The 12884-nt window shown below is 30.2% G+C and overlaps 1 protein-coding gene across 4 annotated transcripts; it reads right to left on the bottom strand.

Moving 5' to 3' along the window:
- Positions 1 to 7194: 7194 nt before the first annotated feature.
- Positions 7195 to 11053, bottom strand: LOC125824001 (serine/threonine-protein kinase AFC2). Of its 4 annotated transcripts, XM_049503358.1 has the most exons (11): positions 10863 to 11053; positions 9784 to 9976; positions 9226 to 9403; positions 9077 to 9125; positions 8868 to 8982; positions 8555 to 8646; positions 8284 to 8440; positions 8140 to 8204; positions 7959 to 8056; positions 7745 to 7847; positions 7195 to 7660 (listed from the first exon to the last, which is right to left on the bottom strand). In XM_049503358.1, the coding sequence occupies exons 1-11, from the start codon at positions 10962 to 10964 to the stop codon at positions 7514 to 7516; spliced, it is 1299 nt and encodes a 432-aa protein (XP_049359315.1). In that variant the 5' UTR covers positions 10965 to 11053; the 3' UTR covers positions 7195 to 7513. The 4 variants fall into 4 exon arrangements, with proteins under 4 accessions (XP_049359315.1, XP_049359316.1, XP_049359318.1 ...); XM_049503359.1 differs by lacking the exon at positions 9784 to 9976 and having other exon boundaries at positions 10863 to 10995; XM_049503361.1 differs by lacking the exons at positions 8868 to 8982; positions 9784 to 9976; positions 10863 to 11053 and having other exon boundaries at positions 9226 to 9495.
- Between the last annotated feature and the right edge of the window lie 1831 nt (positions 11054 to 12884).

Raw genomic sequence — 12884 nt, 5'->3', positions numbered from 1 at the left:
AAAGTAAAATGAGCCAAGAAAGAAATCTTACTTGAAAGAAGAAGTACAAGGTTTGTTTTTGTGCCGTTGTTAGAACTGAAAATGTCCAGACAAAAAAGGAAGAAGTGTTTTTTGGTATTCCAAACAAAAATATATTTTAAAAAAATATAATATTAAAAAAGAAAAAAATCTTTTGGCCAGAAAATTTTGGCCATAATGGCCAGAATGGCACATTCACACTATAAACAGGTTTACTTTTTGACATTCTTACCCTTATTTAAATATAAATTTATTAATTATTTTTTAATACATGAAAAGTTTCCCAATACATGGGGAATAGACTTGTTCCCGGATTCTCATAATTTCCATAAATACATGTTAATTTCAATTTCTTTTAAAAAGGCTACAAAATGATAGCCTTAATAATTTATTTTCTTCCCTCTACTTTTCCAATATAAATTATGAAGAACACAAATTTGAAATTTACAATTAAGAAATAAAATTTAAAATTTAAATGGCAAGATAAACACTAATAATATTAAATTTATAATAAATCTATCTCACACTCAATTCAAATTCAAGATTCATAAAATAACTTAACAAGTAAAATTATTAATCAAAAATGTCATATATACTGGCCATTTATATACTATTACTACTACTACTAATAATAATAAATTATATTTCTCAACTTTGTGATTTAGAGATAATATATTTTTTGTTAAAAGAAAGTGGCTCACATCTATTTCAATTGTTACATATATAACTTTGATAAAATAAAATCTTTTTTAGCTGACGGAAGTGAAAAAATTGATTCAAAATTATTTTTTGATAAAATAAAAATTATACAAGGTATGTTTGACCCTTCTCGCAATATTTTGAGGTATGCTTGAAGAGCCAAGATCACTTTTGGCTGACGGAAGTGAAAAACTTATTAATTTTTTTTAACAAAATAAAAATATAAAAGGTATATTGACCCTTCTCGCAATATTTTGAGGTATATTTGATTCTCTTCATACATGAATTTTTGTATCTCCTCTTTTTTTTTATCTTCTTTAATTCAATGACTAGTTTTGATTTACTATGTTGATGATCAAATTTAATTTTCACTCATCTTATTGCAAAGTCTATTATAAATGCATCAACTTTTTTTACAACTACAAAAAAAAAATCAATATAACCGCAAAAAAATTAATTTTAGTTTGCTTTTTTTAAAAAAATAATCATTTTATTTCGTTCACTATTTCTTTTTATTTCTCATGTTTTCCACACTAAAGAATGAAAGCGAAAAATTAAATAGGAACAACAAACTCAAATAATGATAAACAAATAAATGCATGAGGGAGATAATTAAGACCCAAATTAACCGTTGAATTAAAAAAACTCAAAAATAAAATCACGTGAAAAAACTATCCAATTTACCTCTATATGAATATTGTTTGATTAAATAACTAAAATAAATAAATTAAAAATCTAAATTTTAACTTTCGTTAGTCAAAAAATGATATATGAGTTATTTAATTTGCACATGTAAAAGTAAAAGTATATGTGACCTTTTTTTTATTATGGAATATATATTATATCTATATCACAAAATTAAGGAGTATATCAAATCTTTTTCTCCTAATAATAATCCAACATAATTTGCACAATATTATTACTATGAAGATCAAACAAACAATGTGGTATAGTAATGAAGTGTAAAAAATATTCTGAACCTTATTTGATTATTCTATATCAATGTTAGTATTATATATTAAAAAGAGAATAGTCAACCTTGATATTAAGACAATTATATTATAAGAAATGACTTTCTTAATTCAAGACATCACTACAATAATGCATTATTATTAATAGTTATTTAAAACATCTAAGTCCCAAAATTATATTATATTTTTCTAAAAGAAAAACACACACGATGCATGAATAGTTAATTAATTAATGAAGAACCGTATTAATCATTATCATTCAATTGTAAATTTCAGAATCCATATTTAATTTACTTAAGTATATTGTATATTGATGAGAATTCCCGAGAGTAACGTGTTAATGTTAATTATAGTCTTATACTAGCACTATATTACGTCAGATTGATAACTGATAGATCATTACTCATATTTGTTATTAATATAACGTCTAAGTATATAATTTTATTAATTATTATGTTTAAATAAATTTAAGCTATTTATTTGAATATTTTAAAATATAATCTATAACTATATTAATAACGACAATCAAAACTCGAAATACTTTAGAGATGGTGGATATCAAAATATTACAAAAATCATATAGTTCATCGGTGTCGATCCTATTTAACAACAATCATATCAAATATTTCATAGTTTTGCACCCTTATATTATGTTGACTTGATAATATGTGAACTATTACTTATTTACTATTATTAATATGAGTTCTAACTAAGTAAGTTTATGAATTGGCGTTTAAATAAATTTAAAATACATATTTAAATAATTTTGTAAGTATAATTTGAAAATATTTCAATAAAGTCAGGTAAAACTCAAAACACTTTATATATATGATAAACATCAAAACATTATAGAAATCATAAAATTTGTATTACTTATAAGTATCAACCCTAATTGATTTTGTAAGAATAACTTCACAAAAAGATTTTTCTATAGTTCTAGTTTATTATTTTATAATTATATTTTAATATAATTAGTTATAGATAAACTTAGTTGGAGGTGTAAGTGTATATTTCTTATAGTACATAAAGTGTAAATGTTTAAGTTTGAAATATAGAGAGTGTATTTAAAATTGAGTCATATTACAAAAAATAATTAATGTATTAATTATATACATAGAGAATTTGACATTAAATCAAATAAATTATGATTTTTTTTGTGCAAATATTTTTTTTTAGTTTCATTTCATAGAATGATTTTAACCAATTTAAGTGCTTAAATATAATTATTTATTTTCACCATATTCTTGTTTTTTTTTATAAGAAGAGCCAAAAAAAAAAAAAGTCAAGAAGGAGAAGTAAAATGACGAAAAAAAAAAGAATTGAAGAAGGAATAAGGCATGGGACCCAGAAAATTCATCTTATCAAAATAATAAATGCTCATACTATTTAGAAAATATCAAAAAGTTAATTTTATTTTGGAGGAAAAGGCTATAACAGTCTTTTTCATTATTCTGGCCAAATTCTAGCCACATTTTTCTGGCCATTTAGCACTCAATTCCTTACCCTCCCTTGGGAATTGAGGAGTGTAATTACTCCCCTTCAATTACACTCAATTCCCCTCTTACCAAGTAATTACATGATCTACCAAACAGAATAAAAGAGAGTAATTACACCAATTTCCAATTCCATTGTGGCCTTCCAAACATGCTCTTAGTATTTTAGTTTACTCAACCTTAAATAGTTCGCCTAATTGTTTAAATATGAGATTTCTAACTCAGACTTTAATAGGTTAGTTAGAAAGTGATTCAATTTTAGTCATTCAATTATTAATATTTTATCTGAAAATTCATCTAATCAATTTAAATAAATTTTGTTGATTTTATGAGCATTTTAATAGTATTATTAAATTGTGTTAAAGTGCTTTTTTCCATTTCCTGTCTTATTACTCATTATGGTGCATTACTTCTTTATTTACATTTGGCTTAATTGAAATTCTGCATTGCTAAGAAAGTTGGGTGTATTGGTATCTATTTTGTGGTTTCTTGTTGAACGTGATAATAATCAACTATGATCATTACTTCTCAGTATTAATATTTTTTGTTAAGTAATCATCTAAGTTAAAATAATAATAATGTGATTTGTTATTATAATAATAACTCAATTCAAGTTGACTTGTAATAGCTTGTGCATGATTAGAATTATGCAAAATTTTATGAGAACTTAGGTATGTTTGGACTCTCAAATTCTGAAAATAAACACACACCGCATAATTTATTACTCTAAAAGTTTGCTTTTTGCTATGAGTGGTACTCCAATTTTCAACATTTTAAGAAAAGTCACGTTTCTTTTTAATTTTAAATAAAATTATTTTTCGTTTGATAGAAACATTTTCTGTTTTTCGACGATTTACTCATATTTTGAAAATAAATTCCTTAAAACATTGAACAAAAAATTTAGAAATTGTTTTGATTAATTTTTCCAAGAATTGATAATACTGTCTGAGTGTTAGTTAGAACAGTAATTTAAGTTAACACATTGATATATATAATTACAAAGACATATTTGTGATTTGAATTTTATTGATTCAAAATTTCTAAACTCGCAGTTCAGTTATTTTTCTTCATTTAGTGGGAAACATTTTCGTTGAATTTTTTTTGACACTCAACACTATTATGTGACTTACTTTTTCAGATTATATTTTTTTTTTATACCAAATTGAGGGCATCTCTTTCAATCTTGTTTGAGAGTATTCCAAAAGGGAATAAAATGACAGAAAAAAAAAAAAAGCTAACAAATTTGGACCTTACTTTTGGAATTTTGAAGAAATAATAGAAGAATAAGAAGATGCGGGGAAAAGGATGAGTGCTTGATGGGCCTAAAAAGTCAAAGAAAAAAAATTAATTATAAGGCGGCTGATTTTTAGGATTTGACTGAAAGTTTAAATTCTTTTTTTCATAATGAAGATCTCATCGTATTCCCTAAGTTTCTATTTATGTTACGGGTTTAATTGAACACGAAATTTAATAAATAGAATTTGTAGAATTTAATATTTGACATTCACATTAAGGATAAAATAGTGAATTTAATGGTTAAGTTATTTTTAAGTGTACAAATAAGATATTTTATTTTTGATATATATTTAAAAAAGGAATAAAATGTAATGTATAGATTGAGACAGAAGAAGAATAAAAGTTTTTCGTTTTTTTTTTTAAATATCCATAGAATATTAAAAAAAATCCACTTTTTCCACCTTTGTTGATTGTTGCACGACTTATCTACTTCCACTCGTGACAAAAAAGGCACAAAAAGCAACATAGACATCATGAGAAATTGAGATAGAAAGGTTAATTATCTTTGCCAGTTGCATAGTGAGTGACCCCAATAGACCCGAGGGGTTGGGCTGTTGGAGGAGGATGGTGCCCGAACGCGGAACGCAGTCAGGTAGGATTGAGGAGTTCAAATTCACCCTTTCAATAAAAATAAAAAAAATATTTATTCATGATTAAAAATATTTTTGATGTGTAAATATGTATATGTTGAGCTCAGCCTCTTTGTATGTCTTACCTTCATATTTTGAACCCCTTAATGAAAATTATGACTCTATCACTGTTTGACGCGTATCCGATCAAAGAAACCACTATGCATACCGAAAAGGAAGATGATTGGTTCCAACGGGGACCATGCACAGGTTCCTCAGGTTACGATTAATTATCATTATGGACTTCATTCACAGGAAAAAGAAAAAAAAAACATGTTGATCCGGCGATATACACTTTCCTCTTCCCAGGAATGAAGAATTTTCGAAAAAAAGATTTTCGTTTTTTATTTTGGGTACATGAAAAGTATTTTTGACATGTTACAATCTTGGCGGAAATGTCTCGTTGTGGACTTGTCATTGGTTGTGTAGTAAATGTCCCAATATGGAGCTGAGGGGCTAGCTAGAATAAAATAGAAGGGGACACATTTGAAACAAATTAATTAAGTACGTTGCATGTTATTACAACTCTCTAAAGTAGCCTTATTTTGGCTTGTTGCACTTTAGTCTTTGATCAAATTTTGAAATGGACCTTTATGGCTGTACTACTTGGACCCTGCTATAATTATAGATCAAATTTTTTCAGCCACTCGAGTGGATACAAGCAGTAAATTTGTCATTCCATAGATTTTAGCTAATATCTTGTGATAAGAAAGGGAGAAAAAGTCATATAGTGATTCAAAACATAGGTGAGACAAGCGGTAGACTTCATACCAATCCATTCGTAAAAAAATCTTGCAATAACTACGGAAAACTACATAATGAAATTCCTAGAAAATATGCATATACACTACCGACTAAAATGTGAAGGCAAAGTGTTACCAAAAAGTGGTGAGTAGCAATGGAAGTTCAAAAATAACAATATATGGTGTGTTTTGGTATGGTAGGAAAATATTTCTCATGGAAAATGTTTACTAAGAAAATAAGTGAATTTTATGTACTTTTTTTCATGTGTTCATATCATAAGCAAAAAATATTATTGTAAAAATATAACTTGTATAAGTAAATATTATGGAAAATAGGATTGGGGGTAAGGGTATAGGGTGGTGGAGATAGAAGCTTTGCGGAGAACATGAAGTATGTTGTAAGGTGGAAAGTACACAATTAATATGGAATATTTTGTGGAACTTATTTTTCCTACTTAAACTAGAAATGTATTTGTTTTCGAAAAATAAAATATTTTTCTAATATATTAATCTACTAAACATAAAAAAAAAAAAAAATAGTTACACCTGCCGAACACACCCATAATTTCCAATAGTCGAAAGAGTTCACAAGGGAAATAAATGTAGCGGAGGACAGCAAATTATTGGTGAAATATTACACATTGGGAGCAAGCGAAGGCACATGCCCGGACAAACTCTGTCTAGTTTTGATTAAAATCAAAATTAAATTAATTTAAATGATTTTTTAAAATACCAACATTAATTTGAAAAGAACTTATCATTCTTCATCAACATATAATTCTTTGGTATTATAATGAAAATGTTTTGTGATCCATGAGCTATAATTTTGCGAGTAGAAGCATATATAAACAAATCAAACATGTATGATTTGTTGTTTGATTATTTTTTCTTGGATTTGTTCTTAATATAATCAAACAGAACCAGATATTTTAGATTTATAGAAATTTAAACTTATGAACTGCCGTATCGTGTGATCGTTTGACAGAAAGTGTTAGTTAATGCTGAGATAAAAGAATTCTTACTTGGTTTTTCTGATTTAAATTTTTTATATGTTCTGAAATATTCCAGCTTATAGTTCAGGTACCGGTCACAGAATGCAAGAAGAATTTTAGCACTACGCTTTCCAAGGTTCTTTACAGAATGTGTTGAAGTATTTTATTTCAACATAATTCTTTTCTCTTGGGCTGTTTCCGATAAAAGAATTCCTCACAAAATTAGAGTTCCCTTAATGTTAAACTAAATTAAAAATCTCTTTGAAGAAACTAATATTACATGTTTCACAAATTTGATAATACAGGAAGTAAATATATCTTGCAAGAATCCAAGACATATCTCACAACTCAAGTACGAAAGCAAACTCCATCCTTAAATTCAATTTTTGTTTGTTAGTAATTGAGGGTTAGATATCATCTTTATACACACAATGGTGGGACTTCCACAACAACCTTAACCTAGTATATATAATAATACAAGAATGCCCCGAAAAAAACCAGTATTTTGGATTTATTTACACAGGGGCAAGCATCAAATTCACCCAACACCACAATGAGCCAACAGAGTTGGCTTCCGGTCACCACCACTTCAAATGGCATTCAAGGTTGGAGGGGCACCATCCTGCAATGGCATCGAGTGCACACGAGTAAAAAGAAAAGACAAAACTTATTCTATCTCCTAAGATGATCACGAGTGAAGAATGGATGCCGCAAGGCTTCCCGAGCAGTTAATCTTTCTGAAGGATCATATCTAAGAAGTCCTTGCAAAAGATTAATAAGATCACCAGCAGAGTGATCCACATGCTGCATGATTATGTTCTGCAATATAAAGCACAATTATTAGTAAACACCATGCAAATTCATTCAACCAAACTGCATAGAAAAAAGGATTAGAAAAAGTACCTGAAGACGGGCCAACTTCAACACAGCTTTAATACTATCCCGGGAAGTTGCCCCCTCAGGCCAGTCCAACCTTCCTCTTCTAACATACTTCTCCGCTTGACGGCTGTGATTAGAGTAGGAAGTAATTCATCAATTTACAAAGAATAAGGAAAGAAATCTCTCTAAATGAATCAAGCGAGCCGCTGTTGAAGCAGACAACAAATCTATGACTTACTCCACTCTTTTCAGCATGTGCTGAGGCAGAGGGCCCAGTACTTTCTCCATCATAGCAAGGTGTTCTAAATTCTCGTGTGTTTGAAACAATGCTTCTCCCTAAATGAAGTTGCAAGACAAATTAGTTGGCAACAAATCAAATTCTAGGTAACCAAGGTTAATCCAGATTGAACAGAGCATACCGAACAAAGTTCCACAAGGATACAGCCAACACTCCATATATCACAAGGGTAGGTCCATCCAAGACCTGAAATAGATATGGTGAATTGAACGTTCCGTGAATGGAAGAATAATGGAGAAAACACCTAGATATTTGAACTCCTTACCTAGAATAACTTCAGGTGCACGGTAATGACGAGTTGACACAACATATGTCTGATTCTGACGGTCGTATGTAGTGCTACCAAAATCAATTACCTTAATAGCACTTGATTTTGGGATTCTTTTATAGTAAGAACCATCTTTTGGTGACCTAGAAGACACCTGTACTAAATAATTGGCAAACATGAGCAGTAGTATCAAGAACAAAATACGAAGGTTGTGTTCAACACATATTGAAGTACACAAAAAAGGGTATAACCAATCAAATAAGCTTACCTTGTAGTCAGGAACCTTTACATATTCTGGGGAGGTGAGAAGTATGTTCTCAGGCTTCAGGTCAGTATGGATAAGGCGCAAATCATGCATAACTACAAGATAAGCCAGATCATAATCAATTACAAGATGGTATATAGTTGGAAAAGTAACTGGAAAGTATGCATGATGACACTATTCAAATGAATTAATGATAAATACAATGCATACGGTCCTGATCATGAGGTACATTTTATATTCAGCACAAAGCCTATCTGCATCTAATATATATGCATGATTGAAGAAAAGAGAAGTGCTCAAAGCTTTTTTTACACACATGCTACACAATCCAACAGTTGTCTTCCAATCTCACGGACAAGATCAATGGGAAATGAACGGTAATTGTTTTTCCGAAGGAAATCATATAAGCTTGGTCCAAGCTTCTCAAAGACCTGTTAAAACCATTTAAGTTCATCCAAAATTTTAATCCCCATAAGATTGTTAGGTGGGGAAATTAACCCATCCAAATCAATCATATATACTTACAATACAGATATGATTACGATAGTCAAACCAGTTCCATATTTGTACGCAACTGCAAGGAACAAACCAATTCAACACTTGACAAATAATAAAATTCCCACGAATGAGTACACGGATTACAATAACAGTAGATTTAACAGGCAATTACTCACCGATTGCCATTGTCATGTTTACCAAGCTGTTGAAGCATTTCAACCTCAATCATTGCTGCATCACGATACTTCTTCATACCCCGAACAATTTTTATAGCCACCATTTCTTTCCTTTCACGATCCCAGCATTCTAGGACCTGACCGAAAGTACCTTCACCCATCTTACTGTGGATCTTATCTACATTACAGGAAAATCTAAAAACCATTAGGGGGATATAGAGCAGATAAGGGAAATACACAGTACACATTCCACAATACTCTCTTCATTCTTTATTCATTTTAAAGAATCATTTTTGTTATGAATCAAAATAAAACCGAAATAGATGACCATCAAATCAAAGAAACAAATAGGAAACATCTAAAAGCTGATAGACATGATAATATCAACTATATTGCTAGTACAGTAGGATTTTAGGAAAAGGTGAATATGTCAAATCATTTTATATAATATTAGGGTGCATAAACTATTATGTGTAACAGAAGTAATCAGATGGTCAGCATAGTAACCAAGGCACCAAAACATAAGTAGAATTTTTTGGTGATGGTAAAGATGATTACAGCGTGATGTTAAATTTTCTCCCAGCTCAAACACAAAATGTCCATCCTTGTCATCTTCTCTCCGAGGGGGAGAACCATTTTGAGCCACTCCCTTAATAGTAAAGGGAGCACTAGTAAGGTCAGTGAGTTGCCTTGAAGATGCATAGCTTGTCACATTCCCAACATCTTGTCCACAAAACAATCCTAGCTGAGCCTACACACAGGCATTCCATTCATGGTATCTTAATACAAAACTAATTTTATTATTACCTTTGGATGCCTTCAAAGTAGTAAATAGAATTCACAAAACATAACATAAAGTAGCAATGTTAATAATAAAGGACTAGGAAAAACAATCAACCAGTAACCAAATACCCATAAATCAATAGTTGGAGCAAGATACAGAAAACAAAGTGCCGCAATAAGGGCTTAGATCAAGTTTATATAATATATCCCAACTTCTAAAATTCATGAAAGATACTACCACAATCGTGTGCAAAGAACTATTTTTTTATGCAAAAACTCTACAGCAAAAAACATTGTTTGGAAAAACTTGCATTTGTTTATTTCTCTAAAAGTTAAGATAAGAGTTCTAGCCAATTGTGTAACAGTTCATTAGGCGAATCAATACAGTCCACCCTCTTAACATAGAAATCAGATACACATGAGATTTTTTTTCGAAAACTTGAATTAACATTATGATATCCTTTCACATAAAATTTTAGTCGAAAAGAACTATTAAAATTAAATTGAAACATCATAAATAATCTCAAAAACAGATAATTCATGTCAGATCTGATTATAAAACGGTCATCAGGAAAAAAAAAAAAGAATCGTTAACATATAAGTAATTTTTATCCTCACGGCTGAAGAAATAAAAATCAAACCCTGAAATACAAAAACCCAGCTAAAAAAATACCATATCATGTAAGAACAACAATAGATCTAATCTAGAAACAACATAGAACACATAAAGACTGAGTCTTTCCCATACCTGACGCGAAATAAACCTAATCTTGATCAGATCTAGCAAAACCAAAGCGAAAAAAACAACAAAGATAGAATAAAAAGATCGATGAATTAGAGGATAGATCTAATACCTTAGGTGGTTCAGGGAGAACATCCCAGCCCAGACGCGCCCTCTTTCTTGGCCGCCGATCAAGATTCGTCAACGGAAAACCGGTCACGCGCTCCGTCTCCATGGCAGAAAGCTTAGAAACTTAGAGAGAGAAAGCTTTAGAGAGAGAAAATAATCGCGAAGAAAGTTATGATAAGACGGAAGAGATTGATGCGAAATAACAAACCCTAGGGGTATCCACCTAATATTGACCTAACAAATTTTGAAGAGTCGGTTAATCTCAAATCGAAACCGAACAAGTGTCGAGATCGTGTCCGTTCGCGACCTTATCACATTCAAGCTAATATCGGGTTGTATTCGGACTTTTTAAAGCTGGATTAGATGTGTGGGCCTTAACCATGTAATGACCCATTTTCGGGCTTCTCTTTGCTTCTACAATATAAAGGCCCAACATTGGCCCATAAAAAAGTGACAAGTTTTTGCAAGGATTGTTCCTACTTCCTAGTAAAACATAACTTATGCCTTGCGAACTTTATCTTATGACTTTTTTGCCAAACCTTAAAAAAGTTGTCTTGTTCAACAAAAATTTAGAGAACTTAGTCTCTATCGGCATAAGTTATGTCTACGAAACTTCTATTCCTTAATAAAAATAACAAAATAGAGACAGATAAAGAGAGGAACCTTAGAAAAGACGCCACCATGAATCGTATTTTTTGAAATGAGGTCCTAGATAACACGATATGAAGACTTCGGGGTTAGCTCACCCTTGCAGGATTGTGAGTCTTTGTTACGGACATAGAACATATGTTGCCCGTGGCATATATAAGGGGCATGATGACTTGACGTCATCCTCATCTTCTCCAACTTATTATCGGCAGTTCATTCAAGATTTTGAACTCAACAATGGAAACAAAAAACAAGGATTGCACTCGTTGCAAGAGTTAACACAATACCTTACTACACGAGCTGACGAGAACCATGCACTATTTGTGCCGGCCTTCCCTAAAACACCTCTCTCTTTTGAGAGGATTTGTGGTATGTCAAGCCTTGATAAGGTTCTTCCCTAATTATTATTTTTCTTATAATGAAAATTTGAAAAATATTTTAAGCCACCAAAAGAGAAGAACAAAGAAGCTTATATTGGTGCTACTGTTTAAATCCAAGAATCTATGCGCAATACTTATAAATAAATTAAAACGAAAAAAGTATTGTATTAAGTATGTATTATAGAATAAAAGTTTAATTAAAAACATTTCAAGAGCACTAATAATAGTAGGGTTTTTTTTCTCATCACATAAGAGGGCATTTCAAGAAATACCATTGGTGAAATTCCGTTGTAAGTCTTTAATTTGCCTTGATGATATTGATTATGAGAATTTTTGTACTATTTTCAGACATATTTTCTTTTAAAATAATTGAAATGTCTCGTATTACTTGTTGATGAGCAATATTATCAATTCCTCCGACATTTTGTTTGACCCCATCTTTTTCCTCTCTTTATCATCTTTAATTTTGGCGCTAAGATTTTGCCTGTTGGAACTTCTTGAGTAAGGACCCAAGTAGATAGTACTAGATAGCAAAACAGAAGTTACAAACAAATACGGTATGGATTATCCTTTGACATCAATATTACTATTTAAGAATCTCTCTGATTGATACTCCTCAGCCATAATTAACAATTGAAGCACAAGTGACCAATATGATTATATAGAAACATATACTTATGTATGTACGCTTTGTTGGATATTTTTTGTACTTAATATATAGAGGTCTTAAATTGAACATACACATCTGTTCATGAAAGAGAATGATTATTATGAAAAGTCATTTTGTAATTTATAGAGGTCTTAAATTGAACATACATACAAGTTCATAAAAGAACATGACTATTATGAAAAGTCATTTTGTAATTTATAGAGGTCTTAAATTGAACATACATACAAGTTCATAAAAGAACATGACTATTATGAAAAGTCATTTGTTCATAAAAGAATAATACTATTATGAAAAGTCATTTCTTAAGTTCTTAAAATATAAGAACTCT

This window comes from Solanum verrucosum, unplaced genomic scaffold, assembly GCF_900185275.1.
Source record: "Solanum verrucosum unplaced genomic scaffold, falcon-dt-bn FXZP01000088.1, whole genome shotgun sequence".
In the NCBI taxonomy this organism is placed as follows: Eukaryota; Viridiplantae; Streptophyta; class Magnoliopsida; order Solanales; family Solanaceae; genus Solanum; species Solanum verrucosum.
The sequence above is the reverse complement of the archived record's forward strand: the minus strand, read 5'-3'. Positions and strand labels throughout refer to the sequence as shown.